At 39.0% G+C, this 20,835-nt stretch overlaps 1 protein-coding gene across 1 annotated transcript in view; it reads right to left on the bottom strand.

Moving 5' to 3' along the window:
* The window catches only part of NUP58 (nucleoporin 58), a 258,626-nt gene extending 244,859 nt beyond the window's left edge, over positions 1-13,767 (bottom strand). Inside the window, exons 1-3 of the mRNA XM_053708500.1 lie at positions 13,578-13,767; positions 5,412-5,554; positions 4,356-4,508 (exon numbers count right to left, since the gene is read on the bottom strand). Of these exons, the coding sequence (XP_053564475.1) occupies positions 4,356-4,508; positions 5,412-5,554; positions 13,578-13,678 (397 nt within the window). The 5' untranslated portion in view covers positions 13,679-13,767. The remainder of the gene's footprint in view (positions 1-4,355; positions 4,509-5,411; positions 5,555-13,577) is intronic.
* Positions 13,768-20,835: the final 7,068 nt, after the last annotated feature.

The following is a 20,835-nucleotide window of genomic DNA, read 5'->3' on the forward strand; positions in this document are numbered from 1 at the left end:
AGAGATCATATCTCAGGGATACCTTCTAGACTTCAAATTCTCTCCCCCAAGAGGGAGATTTCATCTGTCAAGGTTGTCAACAAACCAAATAAAGAAAGAGGCGTTTCTACGCTGCGTACAAGATCTTTTATTAATGGGAGTGATCCATCCGGTTCCGCGGTCGGAACAAGGACAAGGGTTTTACTCAAATCTGTTTGTGGTTCCCAAAAAAGAGGGAACTTTCAGGCCAATCTTGGATTTAAAGATCCTAAACAAATTCCTAAGAGTTCCATCGTTCAAAATGGAAACTATTCGGACAATTTTACCCATGATCCAAAAGGGTCAGTACATGACCACAGTGGATTTAAAGGATGCTTACCTTCACATACCGATTCACAAAGATCATTACCGGTATCTAAGGTTTGCCTTTCTAGACAGGCATTACCAGTTTGTAGCTCTTCCATTCGGATTGGCTACGGCTCCGAGAATCTTCACAAAGGTTCTGGGTGCTCTTCTGGCGGTACTAAGACCGCGAGGAATTGCGGTAGCTCCGTACCTAGACGACATTCTGATACAAGCTTCAAGCTTTCAAACTGCCAAGTCTCATACAGAGTTAGTACTGGCATTTCTAAGGTCGCATGGATGGAAGGTGAACGAAAAGAAGAGTTCTCTCTTTCCACTCACAAGAGTTCCCTTCTTGGGGACTCTTATAGATTCTGTAGAAATGAAGATTTACCTGACAGAAGACAGGTTAACAAAGCTTCAAAATGCATGCCGTGTCCTTCATTCCATTCAACACCCGTCAGTAGCTCAATGCATGGAGGTGATCGGCTTAATGGTAGCAGCAATGGATATAGTACCCTTTGCACGTCTACATCTCAGACCGCTGCAATTGTGCATGCTAAGTCAGTGGAATGGGGATTACTCAGACTTGTCCCCTACTCTGAATCTGGATCAAGAGACCAGAAATTCTCTTCTATGGTGGCTTTCTCGGCCACATCTGTCCAGGGGGATGCCATTCAGCAGGCCGGACTGGACAATTGTAACAACAGACGCCAGCCTACTAGGTTGGGGCGCTGTCTGGAATTCTCTGAAGGCTCAGGGACAATGGAATCAGGAGGAGAGTCTCCTACCAATAAACATTCTGGAATTGAGAGCAGTTCTCAATGCCCTTCTGGCTTGGCCCCAGTTAACAACTCGGGGGTTCATCAGGTTTCAGTCGGACAACATCACGACTGTAGCTTACATCAACCATCAGGGAGGGACAAGAAGCTCCCTAGCAATGATGGAAGTATCAAAGATAATTCGCTGGGCAGAGTCTCACTCTTGCCACCTGTCAGCAATCCACATCCCGGGAGTGGAGAACTGGGAGGCGGATTTCTTAAGTCGTCAGACTTTTCATCCGGGGGAGTGGGAACTTCATCCGGAGGTCTTTGCCCAAATACTTTGACGTTGGGGCAAACCAGAGATAGATCTCATGGCGTCTCGACAGAACGCCAAGCTTCCTCGTTACGGGTCCAGATCCAGGGATCCGGGAGCGGTTCTGATAGATGCTTTGACAGCACCTTGGACCTTCGGGATGGCTTATGTGTTTCCACCCTTCCCGATGCTTCCTCGATTGATTGCCAGAATCAAACAGGAGAGAGCATCAGTGATTCTAATAGCGCCTGCATGGCCACGCAGGACTTGGTATGCAGATCTAGTGGACATGTCATCCTGTCCACCTTGGTCGCTACCTCTGAAACAGGACCTTCTGATCCAGGGTCCCTTCAAACATCAAAATCTAATTTCTCTGAAGCTGACTGCTTGGAAATTGAACGCTTGATTTTATCAAAACGTGTTTTTTCTGAGTCAGTTATTGATACCTTAATACAGGCTAGGAAGCCTGTTACCAGAAAGATTTACCATAAGATATGGCGCAAATACTTATATTGGTGCGAATCCAAGAGTTACTCATGGAGTAAGGTTAGGATTCCGAGGATATTGTCTTTTCTACAAGAAGGTTTAGAAAAGGGTTTATCCGCTAGTTCCTTAAAGGGACAGATTTCAGCTCTGTCCATTCTTTTACACAAACGTCTGTCAAGTTCCGGACGTTCAAGCTTTTTGTCAGGCTTTAGCTAGGATCAAGCCTGTGTTTAAAACTGTTGCTCCACCATGGAGTTTGAACTTAGTTCTTTATGTTTTACAGGGGGTTCCGTTTGAACCCCTTCATTCCATTGATATCAAGTTGTTATCTTGGAAAGTTCTGTTTTTAATGGCGATTTCCTCGGCTCGAAGAGTCTGAGTTATCTGCCTTACATTGTGATTCTCCTTATCTGATTTTTCATTCAGACAAGGTAGTTCTGCGTACTAAACCTGGGTTCCTACCTAAGGTGGTCACTAACAGGAATATCAATCAAGAGATTGTGGTTACATCTTTGTGTCCTAATCCTTCTTCGAAAAAGGAACGTCTGCTACACAATCTAGATGTAGTCCATGCCCTGAAATTTTATCTACAGGCAACTAAGGATTTTCGACAAACGTCTTCCCTGTTTGTCGTTTATTCTGGTCAGAGGAGAGGTCAAAAAGCTTCGGCTACCTCTCTCTCCTTTTGGCTTCGTAGCATAATACGGTTAGCCTATGAGACTGCTGGACAGCAGCCTCCTGAAAGAATTACAGCACATTCTACTAGAGCTGTGGCTTCCACTTGGGCCTTTAAGAATGAGGCTTCTGTTGAACAGATTTGCAAGGCTGCAACTTGGTCTTCTCTTCATACTTTTTCCAAATTTTACAAATTTGACACTTGCTTCTTCGGAGGCTGTTTTTGGGAGAAAGGTTCTTCAGGCAGTGGTTCCTTCCGTATAAAGAGCCTGCCTGTCCCTCCCGTCATCCGTGTACTTTAGCTTTGGTATTGGTATCCCATAAGTAATGGATGATCCGTGGACTGGATACACTTAACAAGAGAAAACATAATTTATGCTTACCTGATAAATTTATTTCTCTTGTAGTGTATCCAGTCCACGGCCCGCCCTGTCACTTTAAGGCAGGTAATTTTTCCATTAAACTACAGTCACCACTGTACCCTATGGTTTTCCTTTCTCTGCATGTTTTCGGTCGAATGACTGGTAATGGCAGTTAGGGGAGGAGCTATATAGCAGCTCTGCTGGGTGAATCCTCTTGCACTTCCTGTTGGGGAGGAGTTAATATCCCATAAGTAATGGATGACCCGTGGACTGGATACACTACAAGAGAAATAAATTTATCAGGTAAGCATAAATTATGTTTTTTTCTTTCATGATTCAAATAGAGTATACACTTTTAAACAACTGTCCAATTGAGTTACTTCATCTAATTTGCTTCATTCTCTCATTATCCTTTGCTGAAGAAGCCACAATGCATTACTGGTAGCTAGTTAACACATTGGGTGAGCCAATAAGACAAGGCATATGTGTGCAGCCGCCAAACAGCTACTGAGGTATACTATTCAACAAATGTTATCAAAAGAACAAACCAAATTAGATAATAGAAGTAAATTGGAAAGTTGTTTAAAATCACATGCTCTATATGAATTACGAAAAAAATAAAATTAGGTTTCATGTCCCATTAAGGCAATTCAAAGGGAAAAGCAAAGATTTTTGGTTTTCATGATTAAAGAGAGAGAGGGGTGGAGGGGGTAAATGTCCTTATTTCCTATCCCATAAACTATTTAATCGCTGCACACATCAATTATTTTGGCATAATCATGGGAAGCATGTAAAGGATCTATAGGCAACCAGTTTACTAGTGTATCCATTTAAACTCTTTGGGATGCTTTTATAAAATGCAAATATGTATAAAGTTGTAACATTCATATGTGCCAAAAGGTTATTTGTGATATGGGGCACAAGCTTCAATTAATTCACTAAACCAGGGCTCGACAAACCCAGGAGCCTGGGAGCCACTGGCTCCTGGAATTTTACACCTGGCTCCTAACTTTTTGGGTTATTCTCCATATATCTATATACCACTGTCTGGCTCCTGAAAGTATGCCTGGCTCCTAAATTTTAAAATAAATTTGTCAACCCCTGCAATAAACTATTTGATAATTGGTTAAGTGAGAAAAAAAAGATAGTCGATACACAACTATAAAATAAAATAATGGTGAACGTTAAAGCATCAGATCTCAGCTAGTTAGGTTGAGGTTCCACTGTTGTGATGTGCTCTCCAGACGTATATAGACATGTTTATGAATAAATAATTGCCTTTGCTATCAGACCTAATGAAGGTGCACTGTCTATCATTGGGCTGGTTTAATCAAATAAAAAATGCAATATAATTAAATTAAAATATAGCTTTTGTTTTGACACTATGACATGCAAACATTAACTTTGAGAAAAGAAGGGAAATAACTGTAGTACCTGATGCAGGTGCAGATGTCAGTGCGGATGACAGTGTAAGGCCTGTTGATGAGGTAGTAGCAGTTGGCAGAGAAAATGGTGTTACAGAACCTGCAGGTTTACCAAAACCTAAACTGAAACCAGTGGAAGGTGCAGATGTTGTAGCAGTGGCTCCTGTAACCAGAAAATGAAAAATATAACTTTTGCTGCTTAAAAAAAGAACCTCAATGTTAAAAGAGACACAGTCACCAAACACTTTGTTAAAGAGAGTAAACGCAATTCACAACCCTTTCTGACATTCAATACAGCTACTACTTAGCTTGAAATATATACAGTACGTGTCCTGCAATGGTCTCCTATTAAATTTAGTAGCCACTCATGAATTTTAGAAGCCAAAATAAACATTATAGGAATGTATGCAGAAGATTAATGGGTTCTTAAGATTTCTACCGAGACAAAACATTTTAGTGAATGAAAAAACAAAGGGACAGTCTAGTCCTAAACAAACGTTCATGATTCAGATAGGGCATGCAATTTTAAAGAAATTTCCAATTTACTTCTATCACCAATTTTGCTTTGTTCTCTTGGTATTCTTAGTTGAAAGCTAAACCTAGGAGGTTTATATGCTAATTTATAAGCCCTTGAAGGCCGCCTCTTAGATGAATGCATTTTGACAGTTTTCACCACTAGAGGGTGTAAGTTCATGTGTTTCATATAGATAACACTGTGCTCATGCATGTGGAGTTACTAGAAGCCAGCACTGATTTGCTAAAGTGCAAGTCTGTCAAAAAAATGGAAATAAGGGGCAGTTTGCAGAGGCTTATATACAAGATAATCAAAGAGGTAAAAAGAGTATAAATATAAACTGTGTTGGTTATGCAAAATTAGGGATGGGTATAAATGGATTTTCTATCTTTTAAAACAATAAATACATATTCTGGTGTAGACTGTCCCTTTAAAGTTTTAAATACATCTTTAACTGTATCTCCTCTAGGCATTTCAAGGGTAATGTCTCTGGATCACCTTGTAATATAAAAGCCCTTTTTTTCTGTGCAACTTGGAATCTCAGTAAATTACCTGTAGTTGCACCTCCTAATGTAAATCCAGTGTTAGGTTTTGCTCCAAACAGTCCTGTTCCAAACCCAGTTGAAGCTGATGTAGTAGCAGGTGCTGGAGTACCAAACGCCCCAAAACCGATCCCTCCTGTCGAGCTAGTGTTACTGGACAAAAACAGCAGTGAATATTAAAGTAATAGACAAGTACATATTAACTTAGACAAGCCAGAATATTTAAAAGCCACAAATATTTTATTTTTTAGTAGCTGAACAACAATTTTATGTTTAGGTGTGTAGTATAATTCAAAACATTAGCATATGGCTAACAGATATATTTTTATTATTGCATTAAATAATTAAAGGGACAGTCTAGTCCAAAAAAAACCTTCATGATTCAGATAGGGCATGTAATGTTAAACAATTTTCCCAATTTACTTTTATCACCAATGTTGCTTTGTTCTCTTGGTATTCTTAGTTAAAAGCTTAACCTAGGAGGTTCATATGCTAATTTCTTAGACCATGAAGGCCGCCTCTTAAGAATGCATTTTAACAGGTTTTTCACCACTAGAGGGTGTTAGTTCATGTTTTTCATATAGATAACACTGTGCTCATGCACGTGAAGTTGTCTGGGAGCCAGCACTGATTGGCTAAACTGCAAATCTGTCAAAAGAACTGAAATAAAGGGGCAGTTTGCAGAGGCTTAGATACAAGATAATCACAGAGGTAAAAAATATATAAATATAACTGTGTTGGTTATGCAAAACTGGGGAATGGATAAGAAAGGGATTATCTATCTTTTAAAACAATAGCAATTCTGGTGTAGACTGTCCCTTTAAGCATCTACTAACAGGACTGGGGTAATAAAAAATAAAATAAAAAAAAAAGCAACTGGAATGAACAAAACTTTAAAGGTTATAATTCAAAATGAATATGCTAATAAATCCATAATTAATCAATAGTAGCTTGCTGTTGCATTATAAGATATGACAAATAGCTTCAGTTATTTAATATTTGTCAAAAGTAAAACAGATGCTTCTCATTCCCTTTCCCAACAATAAGTGCATTACAGAAGTCTGAAATCTGGACAATTCTAGTCTGCTTAACAACAGAGACTTATCTGACCTATTCTGCAATGCAATTCTGTTGAAACTAACCTCTCAGCTGAGACTTGATACACTGGGCAATATTCACTAACAGATCCCTAACAGCATCACAAAATTTAGGGAATATGAAGCACAGAACATGGGAAGCTGGAGAGGTTAGCAAGGCTGGTGAAGCCAAAGAGCCTGGAAAGACTTCAGTTTGCCCACTAAAGAAACCCTGAAAGGACAGTTTTAAGAAATGCTATAAATTAACTAGGGCAGAATGAAATGGCTGTACTGCTCACAGATAGCACAGGAATTGTGTCATGGAACAACTTCACAATGTAAACTTTGATCCACATTTATTTTATGTTTGAAGGGACACTCTACTCCAGAAGTGTTACTGTTTAAAAAGATAGATAATCCCTTTATACTCATTCCACAGTTTTGTATAACTAACATGGTTATATTAATATACTTTTTACGTCTGTGATTACCTTGAATCTAAGTTTCTGTAGACCGTCCCCTTATTTCAGTCCTTTTGACAGACTTGCATTTTTAGCCAATCAATGCTAAATCAAATAACTCCATGGGAGTGAGCACAATGTTCTCTATATAGCACACAAGAACTAGCCCTGCCTTCTCCGTGCATTGTGACAGTTTTTCATAGCTAGACAGTGAAAATTCATGTGTGCCGTATAGATAACAATGTGCATACTCCTGTAGAGTTATTTATGAGTCAGCATTGATTGACTTAAAAATGTAAGCATGTCAAAAGAACTGAAATAAGGAGGCAGTCTGCAGAGGCAAATTATCATATGAGTCTCAGCCTACCCAGGTTTAGATTTCAACAAAGAATACCAAAAGAACAAAGCAAATTGAATGATAAAAGAAAATTAGAACATTGTATAAAATTACATGTCCTATCTGAATAGTTTAGAGGATAGAAGGGAAAGAGGTGACATGATAGAAAACTTCAAATATATGAAGGGACTTAATAAAATAGAAGCTGAAAGCATTTTTCACAAAAAAAATAAATGCCAAAACAAGGGGTCACAATCTAAAGTTAGAGGGTAGCAGATTCAGGAGAAATTTAAGGAAGCATTTTTTTTTTTTACAGAAAGGGTGGTGGATTCATGGAATGAACTTCCATTTGAGGTGGTAAACACAAAGACTGTAAAGGAATTTAAAAATGCCTGGGACATGCATAAGGCTATCCTAAGGAAAATGTAACATGTAATATGGGTAGACTTGATGGGCCTTTTTGGTTCTTATCTACCTTCAAATTCTATGTTTCTATGAATCAATGTTTAACTTTGCCTAGACAGTCCCTTTAAATTGTACTTTCTAGGTACCAGGAAATACATTCTAGCATCTTGGAACAGCAATATATTCCAACTGTTCATACAAGGCAGTGTTTTCCCAGGACCTTTTAATGGGTGCACCAGCCAGCTAAAATTGTACCCAAAAATAAGCTAAAATTAGAAAAAATATTAATATTTTTCAAAGTTTATTGCTCAAACTATCATTAAATAAATCTATGATGAATTATGCCATTCATTTTTTCTTTGGATAGCAGAAAAGTTATATTAGAAAATATTACACTGCCCCCACCCGGCTATTTTATAATGCCACCCGGCTGGCAAAACTTTCTGTTGAGAACACTACAAGGGAATACAGTTGTTTCATACCAAACCTTAGATAAAAGGGATATTCCAACCAAAATTGGAAACCACATGGGTGCATTTTGGTATTAAACAGAAGCAATTTTGTAATATACATGCATTAGCAAAAATGCTTCTAATAAAAGCTATAGCTGTTACAAAAGTGTATTTAAGTATGCACCGTGCACCAGCATTTTGAACACAGCACTTGCTCAGAGAGCCTAAGGTGCTTGTACCATCTGGTAATGACTCAATTTGTTATTTGCTGACATGATACAAACACCAGTGATGATCTGAGCAGCTGCAATATTTAAAATGTGGGTGCAGTGACAATATCTAGCTATGCTTCACGTGCACAGAAAAATGTTAACACTAAAACAGTGATAACTTTTCTTAGAAGCATTTTTGCTAATACATGTATATTGCAAATACGTTTCTATTAAAAGCTGTAATTAATCTAAGTACATTTATATTTTGACTGGAATGTCCCTTTAACAACTTGAAAATTACATTTTAGAAATATTTGAACCAGACATGCTCCGAGTACCACCAATGAGGCAAGATGTGGGTCACATGATTAACAAACACTATCAGTATGCTGTATCTTTGTAAATAAGCTTTTATGTGAATGCATATATACTGTAAAATGTTTCTAATCAAAATCTGAAACGTTCTTTTGCGCATCTAACATTCCAACTTTTATACTGTTAGATTAAAAAAAAAAAAAATAAGAAATACTATTTTTAGAGTTGGCAACATTGTATTGGTCTTTCTACAATACATATCACATAGCTTGTAAATAAACATTGCTGCTTTTTATTATGAATCAATAAAGCTCATACATCGGTCTACTCTTAAAAAACAATCGCCCACAGAAATCATCATTTGCATAGATCTTTGTGTGTTGCACTATTAGACGAATAAATACGGCTCTGAAAATAGTAAAATGTTACCTGTGGCCATATTCGGCATTAGTTTATACAAACGAATGACAAATATCTGAATTTGCACGTGCCTAATACATATCTGGATGTCTAGAGGGACAGGGAACCTAAAAAATTGTGTTTCATGATTCAGACAGAGCACACAATTTTAAACACATTTCCAATTTACTTATATCATTTTTTTTGTTCTCTAAGTATTATTTAAGTAAGAATATACCCAAGGAGGTTGAGGAGCAGCAGTGAACTGGGAGCTAGCTGCTAATTGGTGGCTGCATACATAAGCCTCTTGCGATTGGCTCACCTGATGTGTTCAGTTAGCGCCCAGTACTGCATTGCTGCTGCTCCTCCAACAAAGGATATTTCTAATGTAAGACAGAAAACTGTTCCTTCTTTGCTGTGTACAATATACAGTCCATTACTAGTACTATTACCGCAAGTGATGTCTGGCTGGTGGGTTACTAGCAGGCTCTACACATGTACTACAGCTGGAAAATACTAGTGATGCACCGAAATGGAAATTCTGGACCAAAACCGAAAATCCGGGATGCACTTGGCCAAAAACCTAAACTGATACCGAAAATGTATTTTTTCAAATTATTTTCAAATTATTTTTTTTTACATAATTAGAGCCAAAAAAAAAAAAAAAACACACTTTTATTGAAAGTAACACACTAAAATTAAAAATATCTTAAAACAATAAAATGCTACACAATTTTACCAAGAAAAAAAAAAAAAAAAACAGGCAAAAAATGCAATTTTCGGCCAAAATGTTTCTGTGACCAAAATTTTGGTGCATCCCTACTAAAAACAATTATAAATATCAATATACTGTATTATTCTTCATTTAGTTCTATGTAACAGAATCATATTTATCAGGTTGTTTTTTTTTACCAATTATCCAAATAAAGTATAGTCCTAGAAAACTCATTATATGCAGAACAGTAAGTCAAGTAATAAACTTAAACAGCAGCTCTAGGCTAGCATCACATTTGAAACATGCTACACAATAATTTTACCGAAAATAACAGGCAAAAAAAACGAAAAACGAAATAGCCAAAAATGCCATTTTCGGCCGAAACTTTCTGTGGCCGAAAATTTGGTGCATCCCTAGAAAATACTGAGCTATGTGGCAAAGGAAAACTTTAGCTGCAAATCTTTTTTTAAAGCATATAGATGGTAAAATTACTATTTAAAATATTGTACTTTGTTTTTAGACTACAGTGCCATTTTTACATCACACTATCTTAAATGTTATAATTCAATCTTAATCACCAAGTTCAGGGGTTTGTCATACACAATGCTACAAATCACCTTTACTTTTCAGAGTAACTTCATGCATTCATCCGACATCACCAGGACAATATCTACAGCAATATTAATTTACATATGCAAGGTACAACATAAATCAAAACTGCAATTGTTGATTGGCTCTACTCTAATCACTCTAATGTTTCTACTAGAATTATCCACCTTGTTTGCTGCTCATTAGCTGCTAAACCATAGATTAACAGTCAATTCAAAATAATAAAACTAAATCCAACAAACTTTTTGTATAAACATAACCCCAAAATTTTAACAGAGTCTCCATTCACTTTGGTTGGACCTTTTCCAACTCTTTGTTCTCATATCAGTTATTATTATTGGGGGATAGCACCGGACTATCAATCCATTATTCCCTTACATTCACTGAATACTAGTGCCAGCCTTATAAAACCAATCTCCTTCTCCATTCACTTTGCAACAAAATAAACACTTTTCTGGAGTGTCAGTGTTTCCCATTCAAATCTAAAGGACTTTTCAAGCTGAACCGATGTGGTGGCACTCTATACAAGCTACACTGACTTTTAATAGCTTTCTAATTCTATATAATATGCACTGCATGTATACGTGTCACCAATTTCACAGTAAATGTACAATGTTTAGTTGATGCAGCTGACAAGCATGGCTAAAACTCGTCAGAGAGTCAAATATTGCATCTAAAAAGTAGAATATTTGATGCTTGCTTAATACAATAGGCCATTTCTCCTTGCACTTTTATATCCCTTTAAACACAATATTCCAAACTGCTGTCAACTCACATTATTATTTTTTACATCACTATTAAGTGTCCTCTTAAAATCACATGCTTAATAAATTAGATGTATATATGGAGGTTTCAGAAACATCCAAATGTGGAAGATGGTGGCCCTTCGTTCTGTGGGGTCTATTTATATATGTGTGGACAGACATGATCCGCTATAGCGAACCATTTCCACCGCACATCGATAAATGCCGACAGCATACGCTGTCAGCATTTATCATTGCACCAGCAGTTCTTGTGCAATGCACTTAGTCTGAACTTCAAATGAGTAGTAGAATTTTTTTCTGACAATTTTAAAAGTTATGTCTTTTTCCACTCCCCCTGTACCATGTGACAGCCATCAGCCAATCACAAATGCATACTTGTACCATGTGACAGCCATCAGCCATTCACAAATGCATACACACTTATTCTTGCACATTCTCAGTAGGAGCTGGTGACTCAAAAAGTTTAAATATAAAAAGACTGTGCACATTTAGTTAATGGAAGTAAATTGGCAAGTTGTTTAAAATGGCATGCTCTATCCGAATAATGAAAGTTTAATTTTGATTGTGTCCCTTTAAAACCGCTGCTTCTTAACTCCTGTTTCCGGCGAGCCTGAAGGCTCACGCATAAACAAGGGGAACAGGGGCCATTCGGCCCTTGTTAAATAGACCCCTGTTTGTCTATTTTCTGAGCCAATTTTATACTTGTGACACAGCAACACAGTAAAATCTGGATTTGCACAGATTTTAGTGTGTTGCTGTTTCACAAGTATAACTTTGGCTAAGAAAATAGCCAACCAGAACAAAGGGCCACCTTCTTCCGCATTTGAAGGTATACAAAATCTTAGAATGCACGAGTCAAATAAACATTCTCACACTACCAAAGTGTGCCTGAGGTAAAAAAGTATAACTTTCCCATTGTTTATTCCAGAGATCATAAAACCTTTACATATTAACTCCACTGTATGAGAGCACTCTTTTTTTCTCCCCATAGGGTTTCTTTTTTTCCCAGCACAAACTTAAAAAGGATGCTCAGATGTCATCAAGATCACATATTAGCAGTCAACTTGATAGAATGCCATGCATGATTACAATCAGTAAACATATAATAATGCCAAATGTAAAGTTCTGAAACCCCCAATTTACATTAAAGTGAATGTAAATTTAGATAAAGTGCCCATTTTTTAAAGTTCGATTAAAAACAGGGGCACTTTAATTCATCAAAATTTACATTTCACTCGTGTTGTGAAAATACTTACATTATAATCTTGACAGCTGCTCCAGCTTCCCCCGGTCGTCGCAAGCCTCTACCTATGTCAGAAATGAAGGATCGTCATCCTCCAATCACGGCATCCACCCTGGGGGAATCAGTGTCTGATTCAACACTGTGAATGGAGGAAGCCGGATTCCTCATTTTAGACCCAGGAAGAGGCTTTGCTACAGACGGAGGAAGCAATGCAGCGGCTGTCAAGATTAAAAGGTATTTTCACAACACAAGTGAAATGTAAATTGATGAATTAAAGTGCCCCTGTTTTTAATTGAATTTTTAAAAACAGGGCACTTTATCATCAAAATTTACATTCACTCTAAGGCAACAAGTGTTTTGTTGGGCCATGTATTCACAAGTGATTTTATTTATTTAAAAAGTATGCGGGCTGGTGTAAAAACTTTTTATGAAATATTTTTCTAACACATAAGCACTTCTTAAAGGGATACTAAACTTTTTTTTTCTTTCATGATTCAGATAGTCAGAGCATGCAAGTTTAAGAAACTTTCTAATTTAATCCTATTATGAATTTCTTCGTTCTCTTGCTATCTTTATTTAAAAAGCAGGAATGTAAAGCTTAGGAGCCAGTCCGTTTTAGGTTCAGTACCCTGGATAGCGCTTGCTTATTGGTGGCTACATTTTGCTACCAATAAGCAAGCATAACCCAGGTTCTGAACCAAAAATGTGCAGGCTCCTAAGCTTTACTTTCCTGCTTTTAAAATAAAGATAGCAAAAGATCAAAAAAAAATAAATAGAAGTAAATTAGAAAGTTGCTTATAATTGCATGTTCTATCTGAATTATTAAAGAAAAAAATTGGGTTTAATATCCCTTTCATTCATCTCTATTCTACAGGATAGTTAAACTTGTATGAGCATAGCATAAGATTCTTTAGAAAAATAGCCTCCTGAATGATTTAAAAAGGTTGTATCGCTTTCTGAAAACTCACTGGACTTACAAGTAGCAAATACTGACGTGTTTTGTTTTGGGGGGTTTTAAATGGACAAGTTGCAAAGTAAAACTGATTCGCATTCACATTGTATTAAAATAAGGTTTAACTAAAATACTTTTAATGCAGACGATACTACTATGCAGAATTAGTCTTTATTTTTCATTGCGCATGAATTAGCATGGCAGGCACATAATCTGTTGAATTTACTGTGTCCCACCTGGCAGCCGAAGTAGCTCCACCAAAAGAAAAAGGAGCGGCGGCCCCTGCTGCAGGATTCAGGGTGGTGGTGCCGGCCGTACCGAATAAGCCAGTCGCCATTCCCTCTGAGGATTGTCAGCCTCAAACAGACAATTTCAGGAAAACCCGAGGAAACCGCGCTTCAGAGAGAAGAGGAAAAGCGGCGAAGATTGATGACATTGAAAAGAAAGCAAATCTGATTGGCCAATGAATGGGGTAGTCGCCTGCTGATTTGATTGCTAACACGTCACGGGCGCAACTTCATGTCAGTACGTCATGTGACGTACAAAAACTTGTCATGTGGTTATGATTTAGTTCTGTGCCTGATTAGTAAGGTTCCATAAAAATAGAGGCACAATAATGCATATAAATAAATAGTTGCAAACATTTGTGTACGCCCCATATTTATATACTGACATCTGGCCCACATGAGTAGGAATTTTTAAAGGTAAAGGTCTGATAAACAGGGAGAGTGTACTGTAAAATGTAGTTATATATATAGTGTGTCCTATTTTCCTGTCATTTTTAATATTAAAAAGGATCCTGCAATAAAGACCAACAAGCCATCTCCCAGACCAAATCAAACAAATGACTGGATAGTAACAAAGTGCATAACTGGTTCGTTTTGTGTGATGAAGAATTGTATAATAAATTACCTAATTGTAAATTGGTTAGTAGCGGAATATAAGCCAGGCTCTACTAATATGGGAGTATTTAGGTTGAACTTTCCGGGATAGTCTATTAGATTTGCATTATTTTAGGGTTGCCACCTCAGCCATGTTTTCCTGGACACTTATGAGTTACACATGCTTCAGGGTGTGCAGAGAGGAACATGTATTGTGTTTCTGGACAGCACTATTCATATTCCTCCCTGCACACCCTGCAGCATGTGTAACTTATACGTGATCTGTATTTTAAGGGACGGGTGGCAACCCTATTTGCATACCTCCCAACATTTCAAAATTCAAAAGAGGGACACCCCCCGACCCCCACCCCACCCCCGCGGCAAAAAAATTAAATGTGGTGGGCGGGGCTTAAAAAATCATAAGACCAAAGTAATATAAATAAAATTCTAAATAAAGTCATATATTTTAATACACAGGCAGCAAATCAAACACAAGCTCAAACCACTGCTATGGCTATGTGAGCGCTGTATTTAATTAGCCTTTGCAAAGACATTGCTAAATATTTTTATCTTAATTGGACATTTAATAATAAATTCTTTAAAACTGCTCTCTGCATTCCCCATTAATATTCTAGATTCTGGCCTTTAAAGTCAGCAAAAATGCACAGTAGCACGCTACATAGCATACACTTATACATGCAGATACACACACACTACATAGCATACACTTACACATGCAGATACACACACTACATATCATACACCTATACAGGCAGATACACAAACTACATAGCATACACTTATACATGCAGATACACACACAAACCCTACATAGCATACACTTATACATGCAGATACACACACACTACATAGAATACACTTATACATGCAGATACACACACACTACATAGAATACACTTACACATGCAGATACACACACACTACATAGAATACACTTATACATGCAGATACACACACACTACATAGCATACACTTACACATGCAGATACACACACACTACATAGCATACACTTACACATGCAGATACACACACACTACATAGAATACACTTATACATGCAGATACACACACACTACATAGCATACACTTATACATGCAGATACACACACACTACATAGCATACACTTACACATGTAGATACACACACACACTACATAGCATACACTTATACATGCAGATACACACACACTACATAGCATACACTTATACATGCAGATACACACACACTACATAGCATACACTTACACATGCAGATACACACACACTACATAGAATACACTTATACATGCAGATACACACACACTACATAGCATACACTTATACATGCAGATACACACACACTACATAGCATACACTTACACATGCAGATACACACACACTACATAGCATACACCTATACATGCAGATACACACACACTACATAGAATACACTTATACATGCAGATACACACACACTACATAGCATACACTTACACATGCAGATACACACACACACTACATAGCATACACTTACACATGCAGATACACACACACTACATAGAATACACTTATACATGCAGATACACACACACTACATAGCATACACTTATACATGCAGATACACACACACTACATAGCATACACTTATACATGCAGATACACACACACTACATAGCATACACTTACACATGCAGATACACACACACTACATAGCATACACCTATACATGCAGATACACACACACTACATAGAATACACTTATACATGCAGATACACACACACTACATAGCATACACTTACACATGCAGATACACACACACACTACATAGCATACACTTACACATGCAGATACACACACACTACATAGAATACACTTATACATGCAGATACACACACACTACATAGCATACACTTATACATGCAGATACACACACACTACATAGCATACACTTATACATGCAGATACACACACACTACATAGCATACACTTATACATGCAGATACACACACACTACATAGCATACACTTATACATGCAGATACACACACACTACATAGTATACACTTATACATGCAGATATACACACACTACATAGCATACACATGCAGATACACACACACTACATAGCATACACTTATACATGCAGATACACACACACTACATAGCATACACTTATACATGCAGATGCACACACACTACATAGCATACACTTACACATGAAGATACACACACACTACATAGCATACACTTACACACAAAGATACACACACACTACATGACATACACTTATACAGGCAGCACACATATACATGCAGATACACAGACACTATATAGTATACACTTATACATGCAGACACACACACACACTACATAGCATACACTTATACATGCAGACACACACACACTACATAGCATAAACTTATACATACAGATACACACACACAGAGTTATGGATACAGATAGACACACACACTACATCATATATGAGTATCTGTAATTTATTGTATGGGGTCCTGGGGTTGGCAAGCACATTAGCTGGCAGTCTGCGGCTGCCACTGTTCGTTACCCTGGTATTAGCACGGCTCATTGTATAAAACTGAAGGCATGCTAGTATTATCACCAGGGGTTAGACATCATCACTACCAGACGTAGGTTAGAGAGGTCACCATTACCCATGGTCAGAGTGTATACAGCCTTCTTACTCCTGCTTAACCCACACACCATTCGTTTTCCACAGGGAATCTAACAGGTATCTAACCCTGTCAGAGCAAAGTCGCCTGCTTCTGAGTATGGGCCCAACAAAATTGGGGCAAATCGGGACAGATGGCTAGCAACCCGGGACAGGGGGACAGACCCCTAAAATTGGGACTGTCCCGCGAAAATCGGGACAGTTGGGGGGGTATGGATTTGCGGGCGTCAGGGAGCCGCTATTTCAATCGAATGCGAGAGACTCCCGGAGCTTCCAGGAGAGTTGGGATGCCATATATATATATATATATATATATATATATATACAAACACACACATATACTGTCATACATGTGTAAACAGATATAAATACATATATAAATATATATAATATATATATATATATATATATATATATATATATATATATATATAGTAAGAGAGAGAGAGAGAGAGAGAGAGACAAACCCCAAAGCTAAAATGACACAAAATAAAAAATGTAAAATTACAGAAAACAAAACAAAAACAAAGCTGTGATGAGAGTGGGAAGTGACGTCACTGGATGGGGGCGTGGTTTAGGGGATTGATTGTCTATGTCACAGTTAGATGTGTTGTACAAGCTGTATACTTCTATGCTCTGCAATAAAATAGTGTTGTAACTTCTATGCTGTGTCCTGCATCTCATGACATGGTGTCAGAAGTACTTGCCTGCGCTTCTGTTTCCTGATTAATGACAATGTCAAAGTTTACCCCACCTGGGCCTTTTGATTTCTCTCAGCCTGCAGCTTGGCCCACATGGCGTCAGCGGTTTCAACGCTTCAGGATTGCTTCCAAGCTGGAAAAGGAGAGTGGTGAAGTACAAGTTAATTCTCTTTTATACTCTATGGGGAAAGATGTGGACCCAGTGTTTAATGCCTTTACTTTTCAAGAAGGGGAAGAATTTGACTTTGATATAGTTATGGATAAACTCAGTGCTCACTTTGTGCCCAAAATAAATGTTATTCATGAGAGGGCTTGTTTTCACAAACTTGCTCAGCGTCTGGGAGAATCTGTGGAGTCATTTGTGCGCAGCCTGTATGAACTAGCTGAATTCTGTGAGTTTGGTGTTGCTAAAGAGGAGCAAATCAGAGACAGAATAGTCATAGGAATTGCAGATGCTGAAGTCTCACTGAAGCTACAGTTGGAGGCTGATTTAAGATTGGATGGGGCTATTAGGATGGCCCGCCAGAGTGAACTGGTGAAAAAGCAAAGTGCTGATCTGAGGTCCAAGAGTATTGTGGATGAAGTGCAGCAGTTCAGGAGAGCTGCTAGTGAAAGGCACAGTGTGAGCGGTAGACCAAGGACAACAGATAGGCCCAGAAGCGGATGGGCTCAGCATGTTCGCTGCACGCAGTGTAACCGTACCCATGATCAGAGTGTCGTATGCCCTGCTAAAGACAATAGATGTAGAAAATGTAACCGAATGGGCCATTTTGAAGTGGCCTGTAAAACTGAATACATTAGGGAGATACAGGTGGATAGTGACCAGGAGGGTCAAGAAGTGTCCTTTGTAGGGTCCGTTGTTGAACGGTCTGGTTCAGATGAAGATTGGCGGGTTACTCTTACTGTAATGGGAGCCAAAGTTGCCTTTAAGATTGACACAGGAGCAGACATCACTGTTATGTCCCTTGCAGCATTCATAAAACTGCCTCGACAGCCTCAGCTCACGAAAGTTACAACAAAAGTTCATAGTCCTGGTGGCCGCATCGATTGTGCGGGGAAATGTCTTGCCAGCTGCGAGTACAAGCAGAGGAAGTTCACCATGTGGGTACATGTGATTAGAGGTCAGTGTGTTAACACCTATTGAGCAGAAAAGCAGCATGTGGTTTGGGCCTGGTCGCCAGAGTGAATGAGATTTCAGAAGACATGTTTGGTGAATTGGGCCTACTGAATTGCAACCCAGTCCGAATATCACTTAAAGGTGACGCAGTCCCATACAGCATTACCACTCCTCATAAAATTCCATTCCCGCTCATGCCTCAAGTGGAGAAGGAACTTCTGCGTATGAAGAATATGGGAGTTATTGAAGAGGTTGTTGAAGCAACTGACTGGTGTGCCCCCATTGTGCCTGTTTCAAGTCTACGCCCCCATTGTGCGTAGACTTGAAAAGGCTGAATGAGGTGGGGAAGAGAGAGAGATATGTGCTGCCGACACTTGAAGACATAGCTCAGAAATTGGCTGGGGCAAAATTCTTCTCTACACTGGATGCTTCCAGCGGCTTCTGGCAGATACCTCTAGATCCAAAGTGCCGCAAACTGACTACCTTCATTGCTTCTGCAGACACCCCTTCGGGATATCCTCTGCTCCTGAAATCTTTCAAAGAGAGATGAGTTCTCTCCTAGGGGACCACGAGGGCACGGCAGTCGTCATGGACGACATTTTGGTGTATGGGTCTACATTGGAAGAACATAATCAGCGATTGAGCTGTGTGCTTCAGACCATTAGAGAGTCCGGGTTGAAATTAAATAAGGAGAAATGTCATTTTAGGAAGGCTGAGTTATGTTACTTTGGGCATATTATCAATGGGGATGGCATCAAGCCGGACCCTAATAAAATCCTTGCTATTGAACAGATGAAAAGTCCTTCTGATGTACATGAGCTGAGACAAATATTGGGCCTTGGGAATTATGTGGGCAGCTTCCTTCCAGATTTATCCACAATACTACACCCTATCACAGAGTTGTTAAAGAAAGATGTTTCCTGGGTAAGGGGACCTTCACAGGAATAATCTTTTGTGCAGGTCAAGTCCCTGCTGGGGTCTGCCCCAGTGTTGGGGTTCTACAACCCTTCTAAAAAGACTGTGATTAGTGCTGATGCGAGCAGTTATGGGTTAGGGGCCGCCCTCCTGCAGTTGAATGAGAACAAACTACAGCCCATCGCCTACTGTTCCCGTACACTGACGGCTGCTGAGTCGAAATACGCCCAAATTGAGAAAGAGTGCCTGGCTGCAGTTTGGGCCTGTGAGCGCTTCCAGCGTTACCTAGTGGGTTTAGAGAAATTTAGTCTGGAGACTGACCATAAACCGCTAGTCCCTCTAATCAACTCCTACAATATTGACAAAACACCCCTAAGATGCCAGAGACTTCTGATGAGGCTGCTCAGGTTCAACGTTCAGGCAGTGCATGTGCCGGGGAAACAACTGGTAGTGGCAGATACACTTTCCAGGCTCCCGCTGGCTGCTGCTGAAGAATCTTCAACGGAATCAGATGTGAAAGTGTATGTAGATTCAGTTCTGGCATCCAAATCCATTTCGTCAGGGAAGCTAGAGCAAATAAGAAAAGAGACATATTTAGATACTGACCTTCAAGAAGTTATTAAGTACATAAAAGAAGGTTGGTCCGAGAGCCAGGCAGTCTGGATGTCTTTAAGTTCTTACCAGTACGAAAGGTTGCAGCTCACGGAACTGGATGGGTTGGTGCTGTTCCAGGACCGCATTGTTATTCCTGTTAGCATGCGGCAGGAGATGTTAAGCAGGATTCATGATGGCCACTTGGGCATTACAAAGTGCAAAGAAAGGGCAGCTATGGCAGTATGGTGGCCTGGGATCAGTTCCCACATCGCAAGCCATGTGTCAAAAAGTGCCTTTTTCCGGGAACGCCGGCCTACTCAGAGAAGGGAGCCATTGATTTCTACTCCGCTGCCTGCAGGCCCATGGCAGAAAATAGCTGCTGATTTGTGCGAACTGCACGGGAAAAAGTACCTAGTCGTGATTGACTACTATTCCAGGTATTTGGAGATTGCACCCTTGAATGAGATCACAAGTCAAGTCACTTGTCTCAAGAGCTTGTTCGCCCGGTGGGGCATACCAATGGAGTTAGTGAGTGATAACGGAATTCAGTTTTCTTCCACGGAGTTCAGTTCTTTCAGCAGTGAATATGATTTTGTC

Source organism: Bombina bombina, chromosome 3, assembly GCF_027579735.1.
Source record: "Bombina bombina isolate aBomBom1 chromosome 3, aBomBom1.pri, whole genome shotgun sequence".
Classification (NCBI taxonomy): Eukaryota; Metazoa; Chordata; class Amphibia; order Anura; family Bombinatoridae; genus Bombina; species Bombina bombina.